The sequence below is a fragment of the Chenopodium quinoa genome, unplaced genomic scaffold (genome assembly GCF_001683475.1).
Source record: "Chenopodium quinoa cultivar QQ74 unplaced genomic scaffold, ASM168347v1, whole genome shotgun sequence".
Lineage (NCBI taxonomy): Eukaryota > Viridiplantae > Streptophyta > Magnoliopsida > Caryophyllales > Amaranthaceae > Chenopodium > Chenopodium quinoa.
In genome coordinates this window covers 2,724,774-2,746,503 of record NW_018743199.1, presented here as the reverse complement: position 1 = coordinate 2,746,503, position 21,730 = coordinate 2,724,774, and the positions used below count along the sequence as shown (strand labels likewise).

The window sequence follows — 21,730 nt, the reverse complement described above, 5'->3', positions numbered from 1 at the left end:
GAGCCCTCCATGATAGCTTATCTTGCCAAGATCAAGTCAGTCATTGCAGAGCTGGAAACTTTTGAGGTTCAGCTGATCCCAAGGGGTCAGAATACTCAAGCCGATGCACTCTCCAAACTTGCCAGTTCATCTCTTACCGAGCTGAACAGATCTGTATTGTAGAAGTGCGTCGAGAGAGAAGTGTCGACGAAGCACCTGAAGTGTGCTGCGCTGACCCAGAGCCTAGTTGGATGGACCCCATCCTAGCTTTCAAGCTTCGGGGAGAAACTCGTTGCTGAATGCGTGGGACCAACAGATGCAGATTATATCCTACGGGAGATTCACCTCGGCATCTGTGGGAACCACATTGGGGGAAGGACCTTAGCCCACAAGTCATTGAGGGCTGGATATTACTGGCCCACCATGATTGCAGATGCTAAGGAGCTGGTTCGGAAATGCGAAAAATGTCAAAAATACGCTCCAGTTATCCATCAGCCAGCAAGGGATCTTCAGTCGATCCTTAATCCACTCCCGTTTGCCCAATGGGGACTGGATATACTGGGACCATTTCCAGAGGCTGTGTACCAGAAAAAATGGCTGATAGTTGGTGTCGACTATTTCAGTAAATGGATCGAGGCCGAAGCAGCCTCGAACATTACAGAGCAAACTGTCAGAAAATTTATCTGGCAGAATATCAACACTCGATTTGGCATCCCGAGAGTATTTGTCTTCGATCATGGGAGGCAATTTGGTAACTTACCGTTGAAGCGGTATACAGATCAGTTCGGCATCAAACTGGCATATTCAACGGTAAGTTACCAAATTGCCTCCCATGATCGAAGACAAATACTCTCGGGATGCCAAATCGAGTGTTGATATTCTGCCAGATAAATTTTCTGACAGTTTGCTCTGTAATGTTCGAGGCTGCTTCGGCCTCGATCCATTTACTGAAGTAGTCGACACCAACTATCAGCCATTTTTTCTGGTACACAGCCTCTGGAAATGGTCCCAGTATATCCAGTCCCCATTGGGCAAACGGGAGTGGATTAAGGATCGGCTGAAGATCCCTTGCTGGCTGATGGATAACTGGAGCGTATTTTTGACATTTTTCGCATTTCCGAACCAGCTCCTTAGCATCTGCAATCATGGTGGGCCAGTAATATCCAGCCCTCAATGACTTGTGGGCTAAGGTCCTTCCCCCAATGTGGTTCCCACAGATGCCGAGGTGAATCTCCCGTAGGATATAATCTGCATCTGTTGGTCCCACGCATTTCAGCAACTAGGCTCTCCCCGAAGCTTGAAACCTAGGATGGGGTCCATCCAACTAGGCTCTGGGTCAGCGCAGCACACTTCAGGTGCTTCGTCGACACTTCTCTCTCGACGCACTTCTACAATACAGATATGTTCAGCTCGGTAAGAGATGAACTGGCAAGTTTGGAGAGTGCATCGGCTTGAGTATTCTGACCCCTTGGGATCAGCTGAACCTCAAAAGTTTCCAGCTCTGCAATGACTGACTTGATCTTGGCAAGATAAGCTATCATGGAGGGCTCTTTGGCCTCGTAGCTGCCGCTGATCTTATATGCAACTAGCTGAGAGTCTGTTTTCAGGCAGACATGATCGGCTTCCAGGGAGATGCACAATTCTAGGCCGGCGATTGCTGCCTCATATTCGGCTTCATTGTTCGAGGCCTTAAAAGAAAATTTTAGTGCATACTCAAAGGATTTGCCTTCGGGAGAAGTTATCACTACTCCTGCCCCCAAACCGTTTTCGGTGGAAGATCCATCCGTAAACACGGTCCAGACTTTCTTTTCACTGTCTAGCGCTTCTTGGTATGAGCATTCGGCCAATAAGTCCGCTAGAGCTTGAGCCTTAATGGCAGCCCTCGGACGGTAGCTGATGCTGAATTCGGTGAGCTCAAAAGCCCACTTGGCTAGCCTACCAGATTTTTCAACCTTGCCGAGAACTTTTTCCAACGGCTGATCAGTTAAGACCACTATCTGATGGCAATCAAAATAGGGCCTCAGCTTCCGAGCAGCTACTACTACCGCGAAAGCGACTTTCTCGAGTAGAGGGTAGCGAGTCTCGGCATCCGTCAGTGTATGACTGACAAAGTAGATCGGTTGCTGATTTTTACTTTCTTCCTTCAGCAGTACTGCGCTGATGGTGGCTGGGCTAACGGCCACATACAGGTACAAAGTTTCTCCTTCTGCTGGGCTAGCCAGCGTTGGGAGTTGAGCCAGATGCTCCCGAAGCTGTTTAAAGGCGTCTTTTTGCTCTTCCTCCCAAACGAGCTCTTTTGTTTTCGGGAGTTTCAGGGCTTTGAAGAAAGGTAACCCCTTATCCGAAGCTCTGGAAATGAACCTCGAGAGGGCTGCCATTCTTCCGGTGAGCCGCTGAACATCCCGCTTTGTTTTCGGCTCAGGAAGGTCGAGCACCGCTTTGACTTTGGAGGGATTGGCATCAATCCCCCTTTTGCTGACTATGAACCCAAGGAATTTCCCTGACTTCACGCCGAAGACACACTTCTTCGGATTCAGCTTCATTTGATGCTTTCTTAAGGTGGCGAAAGTTTCAGCCAGGTCCTTAACATGGTCCTCAGGTCTTTTGCTTTTGACGATCGAATCGTCGACATAGACTTCCATGTTTCGGCCCTTTTGATCGGCAAAAACTTGATCCACCAGCCTTTGATAGGTTGCCCCCGCATTTTTCAATCCGAAGGGCATCATTTTGTAATTGTACACCCCATCGTTCGTGACGAATGCTGTCTTTGCTCGATCGTCGGGGTGCATGAAGATCTGATGATACCCCGAGAATGCGTCCATGAAACTAAGCAAGGCATGGCCACTTGTCGAATCGACTAGCTGATCGATCCTCGGCAAGGGATAGAAATCCTTCGGACAAACCTTATTTAGGTCCGTGAAGTCAACGCACATCCTCCAGGTACCATTTGCCTTCTGAACCATCACCACATTTGCCAGCCATTCTGGATATTGGCAAGGCTCGATGAAGCCTGCCTCCAGCAATTTTTTGACCTCGGCTGCGATGTCTCGGTTCTTATTAGCGGAGTAATTCCGCTTCTTTTGCTTAACTGGTCGACACGTTGGGTCAACATTAAGCTTATGGGAGATGAGGTCTGGACTTATCCCGGGCATATCAGTTGCCGAGAAAGCAAACACATCTCTGTTGTCCCGAAGGAGCTGAATAAGTTCACAATGGGTGTTCGGATCAAGGTCCATCCCGATTGTTACACATTTCTCAACGTCTCCTTCGGCCAACTCAACTGTTTCAGTCTGTTGGTCCATGTCCATTGCTGATGGACTGGACTCTTCATAATCTGGCCTGCTGCCTATGTCAGCAGGTGTCCCAGTCTTTTTGTTCTTCGGCTGACTCTCTGAGTCTTGCGGCTCAGCTGAAGAGCTAGCCTTTTCCCTTTCGGGCCCTTTACCTCTGGGTACAGATCCTTGGGCCGAAGCACTTAGGCCTTTCGGCTTTTTTGTGCTTGGCTCTCTTTCTTTTTCTTTCTCCTCCTCATCCTTGTCGTCATCTGGGCGACTACTGGATGGCTTGAGGTAGTTGCACCTTCGGGCGTCCTTTTGGTTGCCCTGTATCCTTTCGGGGAAGCCGGCGTCTGAGACGTAAATCATCAGCTGATGATAAGTTGAGACGACCCCTTGGATCTCATGAATTATGGGTCTCCCCAAAATCACGTTGTACACTGAAGGAGCGTCAATGACCAAAAATTCAATCATGACGTTCCTGGCTGCCTCATCGCAGCCGATGGTGATAGGAAGTGTCACCTTCCCATCTGGATAAGTTGAAGCCCCGTTGAACCCGGATACCGGGTAGGGTACCGGCGTAAGGTGCTTGGGCTTCAGCTTGATTTGATTGTAGGCCTTTCGAAACAGAATGTTTGCTCCGCTGCCACCGTCAACAAGGACCTTACTGACGTCGTGGTTGGCCACCGTGGCGATGATCACCAACGGATCCTCGTGAGGGAACGTTATCCCCCGGCAGTCGGCGGTTGTGAACGTCATGTTCGGCATCGGCGACTGGGGAGATTGAATGTCAGCGTTGTTCACCTGGTGAGTCAAAGCTCTAAGGTGTCGCTTGTGCTCCCTCCGAGAGTATATTCCTCCCGAGATAACATTGATCGGAGGGAATTTCCCCTCCGGCTTTTTACTGTTCTTCCGGGGGAAGTCGAGGTCTTGCCGAGAGTCCTTTGCTGACTTCTCGGATTCTTTTTTCTCGCGGTGATCCGCGATGTATTTTTTCAAGTATCCCTTCGGGACCATGTCCTCTATCTGGTCCTTCAGTTGGATACACTCCTCAGTGTTGTGTCCCGAAGACTCGTGAAACTCGCACCACTGATTTTTATTTTTTCGCTGATACCACTTTGGGAGTGGTCTCGGCTTTCGGTAACTCTGCTCCTCCTTCGTCACGCTGTAAATTTTGGCGCGTGGAAGAGAGAGCGGAGTGTAGGATTCGTATCTGCCTGTGTATGAGGCAGATTTTTCCTTTTTTGGGTCGCTGGCCGAAGATTGCTCCGAGGCCTTTGACTTTCCCTTTGCCTTATGGCCTTGGCCTTTAGACAAGGGTATTTGTTTTTGTTTCCCTCCCCCGAATTGAGGTTGGGTTTTCGCTTTGTTCCATTCTTCGGCTCGGATGAACTTATCCGAGGCATTCAGAGCTTCCTCCAAGGTCTGCGGGGTATGCATGACCATGAAGTCTAGAAACTTCCCAGGCTGAAGGCCATTCTGCATTGCAAAAACGGCTAGCCCCTGGTCCAGCTGAGAGACGCTGGATGACTCGTTACTGAAACGGGTCAGATAGTCTCGGAGGCTTTCAGTTTCCCCCTGTTGCAGACTCATGAGTTCTGCAGTAGTCTTCTCTCGGCGGTTTGCCGTGGAAAACTTGCTCCTAAATTTGGAGGACAGATCATCCCACCCTGTTATGGAGCCTTGCTTTACTCCCTTGGAGATCCACGCTTGCGCGACCCCCTTGAGAGTGGTTGGGAAATATTTGCAACAAGTCGCTTCGGATCTGGGGCAAAGATGCATATGAGTCTCATACGAGGCCACGTGATCCTTCGGATCCGAGGTCCCGTCATATGTGATGTGCGACGGTATTTTAACCGTGGGCACGTGCTCTTCCAGTATCCATTGCTCGAATGGCGAACTGGCGGGTAGCATAACGGCCTTGCCCTTGTTCCTAGCCGAAGGGACCGCGCTCCGCCCTCTTAGAGAGGTAGGAGTGGTTTTCGTCCTTAGAGAGGAAGTCTGGGCCTCGGCCGCAGGGAACGAGAGGCGACTGCGCACGCTCGGTTCCTTGCCGCCGAGTCGGTCGAGGACGCTTCGGCGAACAGTCTCAGGTTCTCAGTGAGTAGATTCTGGCCGAGAAGCTGAGCTGCTGCTCTTATGCGTTTCTGGTCGGGAGGATGAGGATCCTTTTAAAAATTGAGGGTTCCTTTTCCTCTCTTTTTCATTTTTCCAGGTATCCTCTTCCCACTCTTCCAGTTCCCGGAAGGAAGGAAGCTTCCCACCATCATGGTCTAGCTTCCTCCGCTGATGCCGGGTATGCGGAGGAGTTCGATCACGAGGTGGTGGCATATTTTGTGCCCTCATCGCCTCCATGAGCACTGCCAGCGCTCTTGCCACCTCCTCCGAGCTGGGCCCCGTCAAAGGGGTCCTCGGCCGAGTATGGGATTGAGGGCGCACAGTCGATGGTTGGCTTTGGGGCACTGAATGTGTCCTATGATCGGACTCACCCCTGCTAGACCGAGAGTGACTCGGCCTATGATGAGAGTCATGAATTACGGGAGAAAGGGAATCCTCCTTGTATGATCCTCCCCCCGAGCTGGCACCCTTGGGAGAGTTCCGGTCCGGCGAGGGTGATGGTGTAGGGGTTTTAGGCTTTTCGCCCGCTCCTTGACGGAGGCCTTTGCTCTTGCGGTTCTTAGCCATTGCTACTAAGATAATTGCAAGATGATCTTGGTTAGAAATTTGGCTTAAAGATTATTGAAAGTCTTCCCCACAGACGGCGCCAAATTGTTTCGGGTGAAAACAATGGGACCTTGCCGAAGGTCCGATGAAACGGAGAAGACTAGATTCGGTCCAAGTTATGTTGGGCCGAAGGTTTCCTGCACAATAAACACACGTAAACTAGCCTCGGGGGTGTTGCCGAGGAAGGCCCCTCCGATGCTAAAGTCAGTACAATGTGTTGAAAGAGAACACTATGCAAGAGAATTTAGTTGCTTGAGGCTTTGCTTGAATTAATGAGCATGAATCAGAATGTCTGTAAAAATGTAATATTGATGGCTTTTATACCTCTTCATACATGGAGAAGTTGGGCCTTAGCCCAATTGGCTTGCCTTGAGGGCTGATCTTTGACTTTAGCACAATTGGAGAGATGAACCTTGACCTTGGGCTTTTAATTGGATCATTTAATACCTAAGCCCAATTGGACTAAATTGGACCCAAACAACCTGCTATACTGTTTTTATTAGAAGTAAAGACTCTCAACAAAAAGTTGACATGTAGCCAAACATATTCAAATGGGCCATACGGAAACAAGCATACCATGTAATTTTTTACCGTTGACGCACCATCACCATAACTAATTCATTGTTCTCTCACTATTTAAATGATGCTGGTATCTATACATAGTGATTACGGAGTACTTTAGTTAGTACCTACAAGGTTCAATTAGAAACCATATGTTTAAAACATGGGACAAATTTTAACAATAATAAATTTGAATTTATGTTCATCCTTTACTTACGAAGAACAAATTAATACTTGTAAATGGAAGCAACACACTGAATCTCACAAAAAATTAAATGAATTGAGTATGCATTTCAATTTTTGTTGTGGTTGTGCAGCTTCTGATATAGCTTTGGTTCAGTCAAATGCGTACAACTTAATGTTCAATCTTTGTCATGGCATCTATATATATAGATTAATTCTCTTGTTTATGAAGCTTCGTTTACTCGGATCAATGTATATCTTGATTTGTTTTCTTACATAAGGCTTTGATTTGTTTCTAATGAAAGTTAGACTAATACTCGATTGCTTTCGATGCAAAGAGACAAAATCTATGCAACTAAAACAAATATATTATGGTAGCCAAAATTTGGAAAATAGGGTCCAAACATGTGTTCCTTATTAATCCTCTACATTATCCCAAATAATACCTACTTTGTGGCTCTGCTTCTATTTCGCTTCCAAGTACAAAACTTACAATACAACCCCATAATCCCAACTCAACTAGCCAAAGATTCTGAAGTACCCTCCAACACACAATAAAGAGAGAAGAATAACAAACCATGAGCAATGATTCCTTAGATAAGCTAGTCATCTTCTTAGCCAAAAGAGATGGCATAGACAAGCTAGTCAAGACATACCAATATGTCTCCAAGTTGGCCCATTGGCACCTCGAGGCAACACAGCCCGAGTTGGCCCAACGGTTCAAACTATGGGAGGTGGCTGCAGGCATGAGTCGGAAGGCCTTTCGGAGTGGCCGGTCCTTGACAGGGCTCAACACCATCCGGAGGAACCCCGGCCCAACCCGTGGGCTCCAGACCTTGGCCGTGCTAGGGAATGCAGGGGAAATGGTTTACTTCTTTTTCGACCACTTTACTTGGTTGTCAAGGCTTGGAGTGTTGGATGCAAAGTTGGCTAAGAAAATGAGCTTCATTTCAGCTTTTGGTGAGTCAGTTGGTTATGTTTTTTTCATAATGTCAGACTTCATTCTCATGCATGAAGGACTGAAGAAGGAGAAACTGCTACTTAAGGGTTTGGATGAGGGTGAAAAGAAGGAAGAGGAGGTGAAGGAAGGGGTGGGGAAAATAAGGGGGGATCGAGTGATGAGGTTGATGGCGGTGGCAGCGAATGTGGCGGACTTGATCATTGCGGTGGCGGAGATTGAGCCAAACCCGTTTTGCTGTCATGCTGTGACGTTGGGGATTAGTGGTCTTGTCTCTGCATGGGCTGGTTGGTATAGAAATTGGCCTTCTTGAAGAATGTAGAACTTTTTTTTTTTTTTTGGGTTTACATGTAACTAATTGAGATACTTTTTAATGTTTTAAGTACTCTGATGCTAGAGAAAATTGCAAAGAAAATACTGCAATAAGTGCATGAGTTTTTTCATCTTGGAACTTAATCAAAGGTATAGTTATGTAACTATTCTGGATTTAATCAAAGGTATAGTTATGTAACTATTCTGGACATGGTTGTGAACATGTGCTTAAGTGATTGAACATTTCAGAAGGTAAATTAACTGTCACAAATGTAAGAAAGATTAAGCGAAAACAATAATACACCTGAAAGGTTGAAACCGAGATGAATAAGCACGAAAATAAGCCTAAACAAAAGATTAAAATATAATGTAACGACGTATTTGCTATGCTGCACTGGGAGTCATGGACTCTGGGATACATTGGATGGTAATGTGGAGCCTCTTGGCTCAAAGAAGGGCACCACATGTCCACATCCCTCCTAGTTAGAGACTAAGTGGTCTAAGAGATCAGGATCGAGTTCAGAAACATAGCTCCATCGCCTCACAAAAAGACGGTTACCAAAAAAAAATTAAGATAGGTAGTAGCCAATTGTTGATGAAAGGAAGTGGTGGTTCGAGGCCATAAAATAATATGAAGTATGTAGCTGGGTAAAGCTGTATGATATTATTGATACGAATATACAGAGTTATAGGAAGCACATGAAAACAATTGCTCCAAATCTATAGTCTTCATCATAAATGTAACCCAGGACACTGACTAGGAAAACAAGTGGACGGAACCCTAAGACAGGGATCCAATACGAGCCTACTGTGAACCAGACCAAAAGAAAATAAGAGGTGGGGGGACTAACAAACTAACTATGAATGACAACAGGGCTCACTTGTGCCTCATTTAGAAGTTGCGTTTTCTTTTAATACAAGCTCAGAAGCGTGAACAGGTGGTGATAAAGATGGCAATGTAGCTATTGTGTTCAGATTGGTTCCACTTGGTACCTTGGCAGGGTAAACCTCCATTATTTCTTCACTCCTCTCATTTAAATAGACAACATCCTGCATGGTCAGCTGATGATATTCAACAACCTCGCGTAAGAAGCGATTCTCACGAGCATAGAAAGCATTCTCTTGAGCCAACCGAGCCTTCTCTGCCAAAAGAGATTCCAATTGGAGTCGTATCTGTAATGAAAATCAAAAGGTCAAATAATCTGACTGATAATCATGTAGGAAGATACTTTGATTGTATGGGTATAAGTTCAGAAGTGCACCAATTCATCATCTTCTGGGTTGTCCCCATTCTCCAAACTCTCTCGAAGAATCCTGTTTTCTTCCTCTAGCTGAGCACACCGCTCCTTGGCAAATGCAAGGTCAGCTTTGAAAGTCTTTAGCTCTCTAAGAAGCAACTTTGTTTTGGCAGCCATGGCCATAGCAACCTGAATGCACCAAAAACGTATCCATCATAATTAATCCATAAACGCAAGCAATCCAGTAAGAACCGAAGGATAGAGTATATGACACATGATACATGACACATAACATAACTTTAAGTTTAGTACTAAAGGACTAAAACATAAGATCTGAGACATCATACTTACAAAGTATATATAATTATATATACTAATTAGAGTTTATAAAAGCCTTCTGCCCTCCTTTATCCAAATCTAAGGGTAAATGAAATCCAATAAAAAAAAATGAGAAGTGCAGCACAGCATTTAAGAGAGCTCTAGAGAAACAGAACATAGCAAATTCCTTTATATTAGTTATTTACTATATGACCAGTGATCAAAAAGTGGCCACCTTACGTCGCGAGATGCCTGCAATTGGATGTTCAACTCAGTTTGAGCCACTGAGGACACATGGTTCTGTGTTCCAGACGGCTCCTTCACAGATCCAGCATCTGTGGGCTGTTGGTTGAAGTCAGGGGCTGATTTTTTCCTGGCGTATCTTCGATTTCGAGTGTCTTGGATAATGTCTGCAGTGCGGTTCTCCACAATGTTAAGCCCTTCCTGAACATCAGCGCAGTACATACATCAGTAGTATAATTATTGCTCAATATGTACAATTGCAAGCAACATGCAAAAATGATACCTTAGAAGCAAATTTAGCAACCAAGGGGTAAAAAGCATTTTAAAACCTATCATAAAACCATAAAAGTTTTGGGTGGGGGGGGGGGAGTGTAGAAATTATGAACTTGCACCTAACCCAATTTAAATCCGAGAATGACCCAACCTAATTATAACCAGCAAATTATTGACTTGAACCGAACCCGAGACTAACCTGACTTGAAAATGACCCGACCTGGTTATAACCTGTAAATTATTGACTTGAACCGAACCCGACTCAAACCCGAGAATGACCCGACCTAATTCTAACCCGCAAATTATTGACTTGAACCGAACCCGAATCGAACCCGAGAATTACCCTAACCCGAGAATTAAACCCGACCTGTTATTAACCCGACCTGTTATTAACCTGACCCAAACCCGATAAGAACTATGACACGACATGACCCAAACTATGACCTAACGTGACACGAGAATTACTAAAGCAAGGCCCAGCCTAAGTTATGGAATTAATCTGAATTGTCACGACTCGTATTGACCCGGCCCACTCTTACCGACCTAAACCCGACCCGTTTACCCTAATTGACAGCTAAACCTCCAAATTTCTCAAGAAGCGTGAATATTAGCCTTCAATTTTGGAATTTTTTTGACTTTTTTTAACCCGGAAATCAAAATTGCAGAAATGTTTCCCATGATCCCTAATACCTTCCGGGAGTCCAATTGGCTGGGTGGAACCATCCAATTTGCCTTTAAACGACCAATTTACCAATTTACAACTTGCACCGATTTCACTAACTCAAGCCTACCACGAACATTTATGACAACATATAATGATCATTTATGGTTCCAAACGGCATTATATGACCTCGACGTGTATCCCCTAAAATCTCGATGCTTATCGACACCGGGCCCCGAAAGATCGAAATTCCCCAAAAAGCGTGAATATTTGCCTTCAATTTTGGAATTTTTTGACTTTTTTCGCCCGAATATAAAAATAAGCGAAATGTTTACCATGGTTCCTAATACCCTCCGGGAGTCCAATTGGGTGGGTGGAACTATCCAATTTGCCTTTAAACGACAAATTTAACGGTTTACAACTTGCACCGATTTCATTAATTCAAGCCTACCACGTCCATTTATGAAAACAAATAATGATCATATATGGTTCCAAACAACATTATATGACCCCGAGATTTATTCCCTAAAATTTCAAAACTTTTCGAAACTGGGCTCCGAAGACTCCAAAAATTCTCAAAAAACATAGATATTAGCCTTCAATTTTGGATTTTTTTTTCACTTTTTTTCGCCCGGAAATAAAAATTGCCGAAATGTTTACCATGATCCCTAATACCTTCCGAGAGTCCACTTTGGCGGGTGGAACCATCCTATTGCCTTTAAACGGTCAATTTACCGGTTTACAATTTGCACTGATTTAATTAACTCAAGCCTACTACGAATATTTATGACAACATATAATGATCATATATGGTTCCAAACGGCATTATATGACCCCGAGATGTATCCCATAAAATCTCAATATTTTTTGACACTGGGCCTTCAAACATCCCAATTTTCTCAAAACGCATGGATTTCAATTTTTGAATTTTTAACTTTTGTTCGCACGAAAATAAAATTGCCGAAATGTTTACCATGGTAACTTATACCCTCCAAAAGTCCAATTGGGTGGGGGAACCATCCAATTTGCCTTTAAACAACAAATTTACCGATTCACAACTTCTGATTTCATTAGCTCAAGCCTACCACGAACTTTTATAACAACAAATTATGATCATATATTGTTCCAAAATTCATTATAGGACCCCGAGATATATCCCCTAGAATTTCAAGACTTTTCGACCCCGGGCCACAAAACCTCCAAAATTTCTCAAAAATTGTGGATATTAGTTTTCAATTTTGGAATTTTTTGATTTTTTTTACCCCAAAATAAATATTGCCGAAATGTTTACCATGGTCCCTAATACCCTCTAGGAGTCCAATTGGGTGGGTGGAACCATCCAATTTGCCTTTAAACGGCCAATTTACCGATTTACAATTTACACCGATATCATTATTTCAATCCTACCACAAACATTTATGACAACATATAATGATCATATATGGTTTCAAACGACATTATATGACCCCGAGATGTATCTCCTAAAATCTCAAGTCTTTCCGACACCGGAACCTCCATAATTTCTCAAAAAGAGTGGATATTAGCCTTTAATTTTGGAATTTTTTGATTTTTTTCGCCCGAAAAAAAAATTGCTGAAATGTTTACCATGCTCCCTAATAGCCTCCGGGAGACCAATTTGGTGGGTGGAACCATCCAATTTCCCTTTAAACGGCCAATTTACCGGTTTACAACTTGCACAGATTTCATTAAATCAAGTCTATCACGAACATTTCTGACAACAAATAATGATCATATATGGTTCTAAACGACATTATATGAACTAGAGATGTATTCCCCATAATTTCAAGACATTTAGACACCGGGCCTCGAAAACTTTGAAATTTCTCAAAAAGCGTATATACTAGCCTTTATTTTTTTAATATTTTTGACTTTTTATCGCCTGCAAATAAAAATTGCCGAAATGTTTACCATGATCCCTAATACCCTGCTAGAGTCCAAATTGGTAGGTAAAACCATCAAATTTGCCTTTAAACGACTAATTTACCGATTTACAACTCTTACCGATTTCATTAATTCAAGCCTACTACGAACATTTATGACAACATATAATGATCATATATGGTTCCAAACGGCATTATATGACCCTAAGATATATCCCCTAGAATCTCAAGGGTTAATGACAAAGGGCCCCGAAACCTCCAAATTTTTTAAAAAAACGTGGATATTTAGCCATCAATTTTGGAATTTTTTGACTTTTTTCCATCGCAAATAAAAATGGCCGAAACGTTTACCATGGTCCCTAATTCACTCCGGAAGTCTCATTAGGTGGGTGGAACCATCCAATTTTCATTTAAACGGTTGATTTACTGATTTATAACTTGCACCGATTTCCAGTCTACCACGAACATTTATGACAACATATAATGATCATATATGGTTCCAAACGGCATTATGACCCCGAGATATATCCCCTTAAATCTCAAGACTTTTTGACACCGAGCCCCGAAACCTCCAATATATCTCAAATAGCGTAGACATTAGCCTTTAGTTTTGGAATTTTTTTGACTTTTTTTCGCCCGTAAAAAAAATTGCCGAAATGTTTAGCATGTTCCCTAATACCCTCCTGGAGTCCAATTGGGTGGGTGGAACCATCCAATTAGCCTTTAAACGGCCAATTTACAGGTTTACAACTTGAACCGATTTCATAAACTCAAGCCTACCATGAACATTTATGACAACATATAATGATCATATATGGTTCCAAACGGCATTATATGACCTCGAGATTTATTGCCTAGTATTTCAAGACTTTTCGACACCGAGACTTGAAACCTTCAATATTCGCAAAATGCATAGATTAGTCTTAAATTTTTTTATTTTTTAGCCTTTTTTCACACGGAAATAAAAATTGCCAAAAAGTTTACCATGGTCCTTAATACACTTCGGGATTCTAAATGGGTGAGTGGAACCATCCAATTTGACTTTAGACGGCCAATTTATCGATTTACAATTTGCACTGATTTCATTAAATCAATCCTATCACAAACATTTAAGACAACATATAATATCATATATGGTTCCAAACGACATTATATGACTCCGAGATGTATCCCCAAAGATTTTAAATATTTTTGACGCCACCTCCAAAATTTCTCAAAAAGCGTGGATTTGACACCACCTTCAATTTTGGATTTTTTTTACTTTTTTTCGCCCAAAAATAAAAATTGCCGAAATGTTAACCATGGTTCCTTATACCCAACGGAAGTCCAATTAGGTGGGTGGAACCATCTAATTTGCCTTTAAACGACCAATTTACCGTTTCAAACCGAGTTCATTAACTAAAGTCTACCACGAACATTTATGACAACAAATAATGATCATATATGGTTCCAAACGGCATTATATGACCCCGAAATATATCCACTAGAATTTCAAGACTTTTCTACTGGGTCCGAAACCTCCAAAATTTCTCAAAAATTATCTTCAATTTTGGAATTTTTTAACTATTTTTCACCCAAAATAAAAATTGCAGAAATGTCTACCATGGTCCCTAATATCCTTTGGGAGTCCAATTGGGTGAGTGGAACCATCAAATTTGTCTATAAACGGCCAATTTACAGGTCTACAACTTGCACTGATTTCATTAACTCAAGCCTACCACGAACATTTATGACAAAATATAATGATCATTTATCGTTTAAAACAGTATTATATGACCCCGAGATGTATCCCCTAATATCTCAAAGTTTTTTGGACACCCGAAACCTCAAAAATTTCTAAAAAAGCGTGGATATTAGCCTTCAATTTTGTAATTTTTTGATTTATTTTCGCCCGAAAATAAAAATTGCCAAAATGAATGCCATGGTCACTAATACCCTCTGATAGCCCAATTAGGTGGGTAGAACCATTCAATTTTCCTTTAAACGGCCAATTTACCGATTAACAACTTGCAACGTTTTCTTTAACTCAAGTCTTCCACGAACATTTATGACACCAAATAATTATTATATATGGTTCCAAACGACATCATATGACCCTAAGATGTATTCCCTAAAATCTCAAGTCTTTTCAACACCGGGCCCCGAAACCTTAGAAATTTCTCAAAAAGCGAGGATATTAGCCTTCAATTTTGGAACTTTTTGACTTTTTTTCTGCCAGAAATAAAAATTAACGAAATGTTTACCATGGTCCCTAATACCTTCTGGGAGTCCAATTGGTTAGGTGGAACCATCCAATTTACCTTTAAACGACCAATTTACCGATTTAAAACTTGCTCCGAATTCATTGATTCAAGTCTACCACGAACATTTATGACAACATATAATGATCATATATGGTTCCAAACGACATTATATAACCCCGAATGTATCCCCTAAAATTTCAAAGCTTTTAGACACCGAGCCTTAAAACCTCCAAAATTTCCCCAAAAAAGCGTGGCAGCCTTTAATTTTGGAATTTTTAGACTTTTTTTTGCCCGAAAATAAAAATTGCCTAAATGTTTACCATGGTCCCTAATACCCTCCGGGAGTCCAATTGGGTGGGTGTAACTAGGGATGGCAATTTAATCCGAGTTCGATTCGAATCCGATCCGATCGAAAGGAAAAAATCCGATTCAATTTCGTTTAAAATTAGTCCGAATCCGATAAAATGAATCCAAATCCAAATAGGAGGTGGATCGGACTTGGACCCTACGCAAAGTTCGACGGAGTCCGAATCCGAGAGTATAAGCATATGCTCTTTAACTTGCGACATTTATTTGCTTGTTTTGTAGCAAAATTTTGTTATGTAACTTAGTTTATAATTTAAATATGTTATGTCAATACTTTAATTGGTATGACAATACAAGCAATTATAAGTATATGACATTACAAAAAAAAAAAAAAAATCGGATCATTTCGGAGGTCCGTATAAACGGATCGGATTCGGATTCGAAAATTACGAGTCGGATCGGATTCGGACTCGGATTTTTCAGATTCGGATCCGAGCCAGGGTCCATTTACTTAACGGATCGGATTCGGATTTAGCCACATCCGACCCGAATCCGATCTGTTGCCATTCCTAGGTATAACCATCCAATTTGCCTTTAAACGGCCAATTACCGGTTTACAACTTGCACAGATTTCATTAAATCAAGCCTTCCATGAATATTTATGACAATATATAATGATTATATATGGTTCCAAACGGCATTATATGACCTCGAGATGTATCCCCTAAAATTTCAAGGCTTTTCGACACTGGGCCTTGAAACTTCCAAAATTTCTGAAAAAGCGTGGACAATTAGCCTTCAATTTTGGATTTTTTTTTACTTTTTATAGCCCAAGAATGAAAATTGCCGAAATTTTTACCATGGTCCCTAATACCCTCCAGGAGTCCAATTGGATGGATGTAACCATCCAATTTGCCTTTAAAAAGTCAATTTACTGGTTAATACTTGCACCGATTTCATTAAATCAAGTTTACCACGAACATTTATGACAATAATGATCATATATGGTTTAAAACGGAATTATATGACCCTGAGAGGTATCACCTAAAATCTAAAGTCTTTTCGACACCGGACCCTGAAACCTACAAAATTTTTCCAAAAGCGTGGATATTAACGTTCAATTTTGGAATTTTATGACTTTTTTTTTCTCCCGGAAAAAAAAAATTGCCGAAATGTTTACCATGGTCCCTAATACCCTCCGGGAGTCCAATTGGGTGAGTGGAACCATCCAAGTTGCCATTAAACGACCAATTTACCGGTTTACAACTTGCACCGATTTCATTAACTCAAGCCGACCACGAACATCTATGACAACTAGAGGTGGTTATTGGACAGGGTAGCCCAATGATAATAGGGTCAGGGCCAAGCTCATAGGGCTTTTAATGGACAGGGCTATTAATGGACAGGGCCCTTATTGGGTAGGGTCAATATAGGGCCAACATGTTTTTCCAATTTAGTTGATAAATAAAATACATAATGTAAAAATAATTATATAGATTAATTTGTATTCATATATATTTAATCATGGCTTTGTCCAATATATATTTTAATTGATATTTTGTAGGCCCGCCCATTATCGACCCGCAACCCGCATTGGCCCGACCCTATATTGACCCTATAAAATGTGACCCTCTTTGACCCTGACCCGCAACCGACCCGCACCGACCCTGACCCGCCCAATAACCAGCTCTAATGACAACATATAATCATCATATATGGTTCCAAACGACATTATATGATCCCGAGATGTATCCCATAGAATTTCAAGACTTTTCGACACCGGGTTCCGAAACCTCCAAAATTTCTCAAAAAACGTGGACATTAGCCTTCAATTTTGGAAATTTTTAGACTTTTTTTCGCCCAGAATAAAAATTGCCAAAGTGTTTATCATAATCCCTAATACCCTCCGGGAGTCCAATTGGGTAGGTGGAACCATCATTTTTGCCTTTAAACGGCCAATTTACCGGTTTACAACTTGCATCGATTACCTGCAACAGCCAATTTAATTGACTTACACCGAACCCGACTTGAACCGAAATTGACCCAAACCCGTTTTAACCTGTCAAAACCCGAATTTGACCCGACTTGTTACTAACCTGACCTGAATTCAACTTGACCCGTTCCTAACCCGACTCGAATTTAACCCAACATGTTAAAAACCCGACCCGAAATTAACACGACTTGTTATTGACCCGACCTAAATTCAACCCGATTTCAAATCACCTTAAATGCAATTCGGACCACCTTATTATTGTTGATCAAAGCATTTTGTCTAGGGAGACCAAGTCGGTCCACGCCAGCAAAAGAAAGGAGCATCATCCTCAAATTTAGAGTTAAATATAGTATATATTTGTTGTATGGTCAAAGAAGATAATTATCTTCCTAAATTATAGACTATAGTTCCCAGTATATTGCCATATATATTAGTCATAGGAAATAATTAGCTTGATAAAAATGAAAATTATCTATTTATACTTAGGGGCAATTTGGTTCGCACGAGGTAATCGGAAATGGAATGAACAAAGGGAAAGAGAAGGAATGGAATGAAAATACCTAAAATTTGGGGTGGTGTTTCTTTTAAAAACAAAGGGAATGAGACTCACCTGTCCCACCACCACACAACCACCAGTAACATTAATTCTCTAACGTTCCCACCACCGAACCACCACCAAACCAGTCGCCGCACCTCCCTCACCCTTCGCCTCCCTTCTCCGGCCATCCCCGCCCCTCGCAAAACCTTCCACAGCCCCGAAAAAACCCTAATCGAAAAAACCCTAGATCGACGAGGGGTTTAGGAAGTGGCAGAGGAATGCTTTTGCGGGGAAGGGGACAGGCGGCGAGGCTCGGGGAAGGGTCGACGATGGTGGTGGGAGGGTTGGGCGGCAGTTTTACGGGGATTGGGAGGGGTTTTGCGGGGGCTGTGGGATGTTTTGCGGGGTAAGAGAGGGCAGGGTCGGGGGAGGGGCAGCGGTGGTCGGGGGAGGGGGCGGTGGTCGGGGTAGTGTCGGCGGTGGTAAGGTGGCTGGTTTCTGGTGGTGTTGGTAGGTGTGAAGGTGGTGAGGTGGTGATGTGAAGGTGGGTAGGGAATGGAATGGACCTGGGGGGGTGGGGAATGGAGTTAGAGGGATTTGGGGGAATGAAGGGGGTAAAGGGAATGAAAGAAAGTGCTTAACAAACAACAATAAAAGGAATCGGGTTGATTGATTCTCATTCCCTTTCCTGAATACCCCTAACCAAACGGCCCCTTAGTTAAACCCGAATATGACCTGACTTGGAAATGACCCGACCTTATTATAACCTGCAAATTATTGACTTGAACATAACTCGACTTGAATCCGAGAATGACCCGACTTGGAAATGACCCAACCAGATTATAACCCGCAAATTATTGACTTAAATCTAACCCAACTTGAACCTGAATATGACCCGACTTGATTATAACCCGCAACTTATTGACTTTAACCGAATCCGACTCAAACTCGAGAATGACCCGACTTGATTCTTACCCGCAAACTATTGACTTGAACCGAACCCGACTCGAACCCGAAAATTACCCTAACCCGTTTTAACCCGTGAAAACCCGAACTATTGTTCACCCGACCCGAATGTAACCCGACCTAAACCCGATAAGAAGCATGACCCGACGTGACTAGACTCAAGCATGACCCAACCCAAACCCAACCCGCATAGGTTATGGAATTAATCCGAGTTGACCTGACCCGACCCACTCTTACTCGACCAAAACCCGACCCACTCTTACCCGACCAAAACCCGACCTGTTTACCTGAATTGAGATCTCTAGGTTCCTCACATGAGCATCTGTATTCTGAGTTCAGTTTACCAGAGGGGTTCTTCAAGTGACACGCCCACTACAACCATTCATTAACTGACTTAACTCACTAATTACCACCATCAAGACCGGGCATCAGTCTTGTAAACTGTGTTTGTGTTTTTAAATAATTACAATTTTAGGCAGTGCGGGTTTTCTCATGGTAGCTATAGTTGATGGCACATCTTTGTACTTTTAGATGGCTATGGGTCGTAAATGGACCTTTCATAGCACTTTGCAGGAAAAAATTCTCTTAAAAGACCTTTCAGATAATCCAATTACGTAACCTTAATGAATATCAACAGCATGATGGGATTTGCATAAAGAAGAACGGCACAGAAAGTTCTCCTCAAGGATTCAATCTATTGAGATAAAATCCAAGGATATAATAAATAACACTAAGTGTCTAAGCCACACGAGGATTGGTAAAAAAAAAGCCTAAAACATAGCACAAAATGGAGCAAATTCACTGCAGAGTGCTTTATAAAATACTTTTAACATTATGGTACTATTACATCAATCTTACCTCTAAGGCATTGCCAAGATAATTAAATGAAGAAGCAATAGCACCAAATCCCTTCCGTAAGACAGCTTTATCTGGTTTTTTGCGACCCTGCTCGGATTGAAATTGATGGCCATCCTGCAATCAGAGAGCTTAAATAATGAAAGTACTATCAGAATGGTATATCAATGCAGCAGCAAACATTAAACAAAAACGGAATTATACCATCTGGCACCTGACCATTTATATAAGATTCGAGATCAAGCAGCAAAATACTCAGTTATGGGTATTTATATATTACATAAAAATCTTTTATATCCCTACTTTTCCTCACAGGTCAAACTATCATTCCAGGATAATTGTCCTCCTCTCGAGTGCGTTTACACAGGATTACTTCGTTTCCTTATTGCTCCGCGGGTATAAGTAATCAAAAGGGTTGTAAAGAAGATAAATTGAGAACAAAATGTTTATCATGGTCCAGTCCACAATCAAAACATGCCATTCTCACCTGCTGTCCGTAAGCAACATTATCTTCGTACCTACGAGCTGCCCTAGGGACTTCAGCTTGTTCAGGCGGAACATCATCATCAAGGACCGCTTTAGCCTTCCGAGCCACTGAGCCCCAGAATCCTTGAAACTCATTCAAGTTTCTCATTGAATAGGTGCTTCTGCATCAACCAATAGACAAATGCCGCAACTATAAGTGTGTAATACCGCAAAGTCAGAGGTGCAAGGAAATATATCTACACCCAACACTGAATGTCATTGTAATAACTAATAAGCGATCTCGATACATGTTAGATTCCTCCAAATTGAGTCTTAATACTGCAATTGATAGAAATGCAAACCTCTCTTCCAACACCCAAAGACTAGAACAGATAGATAGGTTTGTACACTCTGGCTATCATACACCACACCAGTATGAGTTGATCATGCAAGATTTAAGCGTTGTATATTTCAGCATTCTTTAATTACTCATATCATTTGAATTTTAGTCCAATACCAGTCATTTTCGGTTATACTAACTCCTTAATTTTATACTGAATATCAAATAACACAAATTCTGTGAAATGGTGCAGTAATACTAAACTAGGGTTCCCATCTGATAAAACCGAGCTTATTAAATTTTAAAATTAAAAAAAAAATTCATCATCAAATCAAATTTATTGTTCACTTACTTCTCTCAAAATACTATAGTAAGTTCAAACTAGGTCCAATCCAAGTATAAATATGTAAAATTTGCCCTAAAAAGTTTAATTGAAAAAATCGCTAAAAAAATAAAATTGGGGACAATGAAAATGAAAATTACCTGAAATCAGAAAATTGAATTGAAGTCAATGGTATAGAATAGGGATTTACGTTCTTCAGTGATGAGATCTCAAGCTTTGTCAAAGGAGAGAGAAAAGTGTGGATTAATTTGAGAAGAGCGACGAATTCGTGAAGTTCGCCGATAAGACAAAGGGAGGAAGATGAGGTGTTGTGGACTTTGTGGGGTTGTCGGTGTCAATGAATCAACGAAGGGTTTACAACATTTTTACTAGTCTTCCTTAACCCGGATTTAGTCGCCGATAAACTCGATTAGTTTACGATACTAAAATGACTAAATTTTAGATAGGGAGAGTATGATTGTCATGATTTTAAGTACATTAATCGTGAATTATTGATATCATTTCAACTTTTTACGGAGTACGAAGTATTTATAACAAATTAAATGGATTAGGGTGATAATTGATAAGTGATGCAATAGTAATGTTAAGCATGGTGTATTTACCATTTAAACATCTTTGTAGCAACTAGCAATGGAGGAGCATAAATTGGTTTGTGACTTTGCGTGTATTAAATTTTCTTGTTGCTAGCTAAAGTTTGTAAAAGCAAAAAAAAAAAAGTTATTTAAGTGTAGCAGACCAATAGCACAGGATCGTTGTCTTAAAGAGTCTAAATTTTAGACAATGGTTTAGAAAACTCATATGTTTTGGACAAATAATGAGAAAATTATTATTTCTCTCACGCTATTATGCATCATAGATTATATACCTATGAGCTTTCGGATTAAAAAACAAAGTTAGTGATACAATATAAATTGAAATTGTTAGTGAGGTAAGTAAAGATGTTATAAGCATATTAGAACAATCACTTCTTGACATGTAACTCTTTGTAGCAATAAAGTAGCTTATATCCGGTTTTTATGTATCATATTTCTTATTGGTAGCTAAAGTTTGTAAAA

General features: G+C 41.7%; 2 protein-coding genes across 2 annotated transcripts; one reads left to right on the top strand and one right to left on the bottom strand.

Annotated features, from left to right (window-relative positions):
- Positions 1-7,131: 7,131 nt before the first annotated feature.
- On the top strand, positions 7,132-8,040 carry LOC110733484 (peroxisomal membrane protein 11-4-like). Its single transcript, XM_021913541.1, has one exon. The coding sequence runs from the start codon at positions 7,301-7,303 to the stop codon at positions 7,991-7,993; it is 693 nt and encodes a 230-aa protein (XP_021769233.1). The 5' UTR covers positions 7,132-7,300; the 3' UTR covers positions 7,994-8,040.
- A 593-nt stretch (positions 8,041-8,633) lies between these two features.
- On the bottom strand, positions 8,634-21,139 carry LOC110733483. The gene is made up of 6 exons (XM_021913540.1): positions 20,816-21,139; positions 20,015-20,174; positions 19,531-19,644; positions 9,789-9,992; positions 9,255-9,419; positions 8,634-9,165 (listed from the first exon to the last, which is right to left on the bottom strand). The coding sequence occupies exons 2-6, from the start codon at positions 20,159-20,161 to the stop codon at positions 8,881-8,883; spliced, it is 915 nt and encodes a 304-aa protein (XP_021769232.1). The 5' UTR covers positions 20,162-20,174; positions 20,816-21,139; the 3' UTR covers positions 8,634-8,880.
- Between the last annotated feature and the right edge of the window lie 591 nt (positions 21,140-21,730).

What these genes read in the sequence shown, in the direction of transcription:
- LOC110733484 (XM_021913541.1), top strand. Translation starts at nt 7,301, where the DNA reads ATGAGCAATGATTCCTTAGATAAGCTAGTCATCTTCTTAGCCAAAAGA.
- LOC110733483 (XM_021913540.1), bottom strand. Translation starts at nt 20,161, where the DNA reads ATGAGAAACTTGAATGAGTTTCAAGGATTCTGGGGCTCAGTGGCTCGG. An exon ending in ATCTTGGCAATGCCTTAGAG is followed by an intron (nt 9,993 to 19,530) that starts GTAAGATTGATG and finishes GCTGATGTTCAG; the next exon opens with GAAGGGCTTAACATTGTGGA. An exon ending in AATTGCAGGCATCTCGCGAC is followed by an intron (nt 9,420 to 9,788) that starts GTAAGGTGGCCA and finishes TGGTGCATTCAG; the next exon opens with GTTGCTATGGCCATGGCTGC.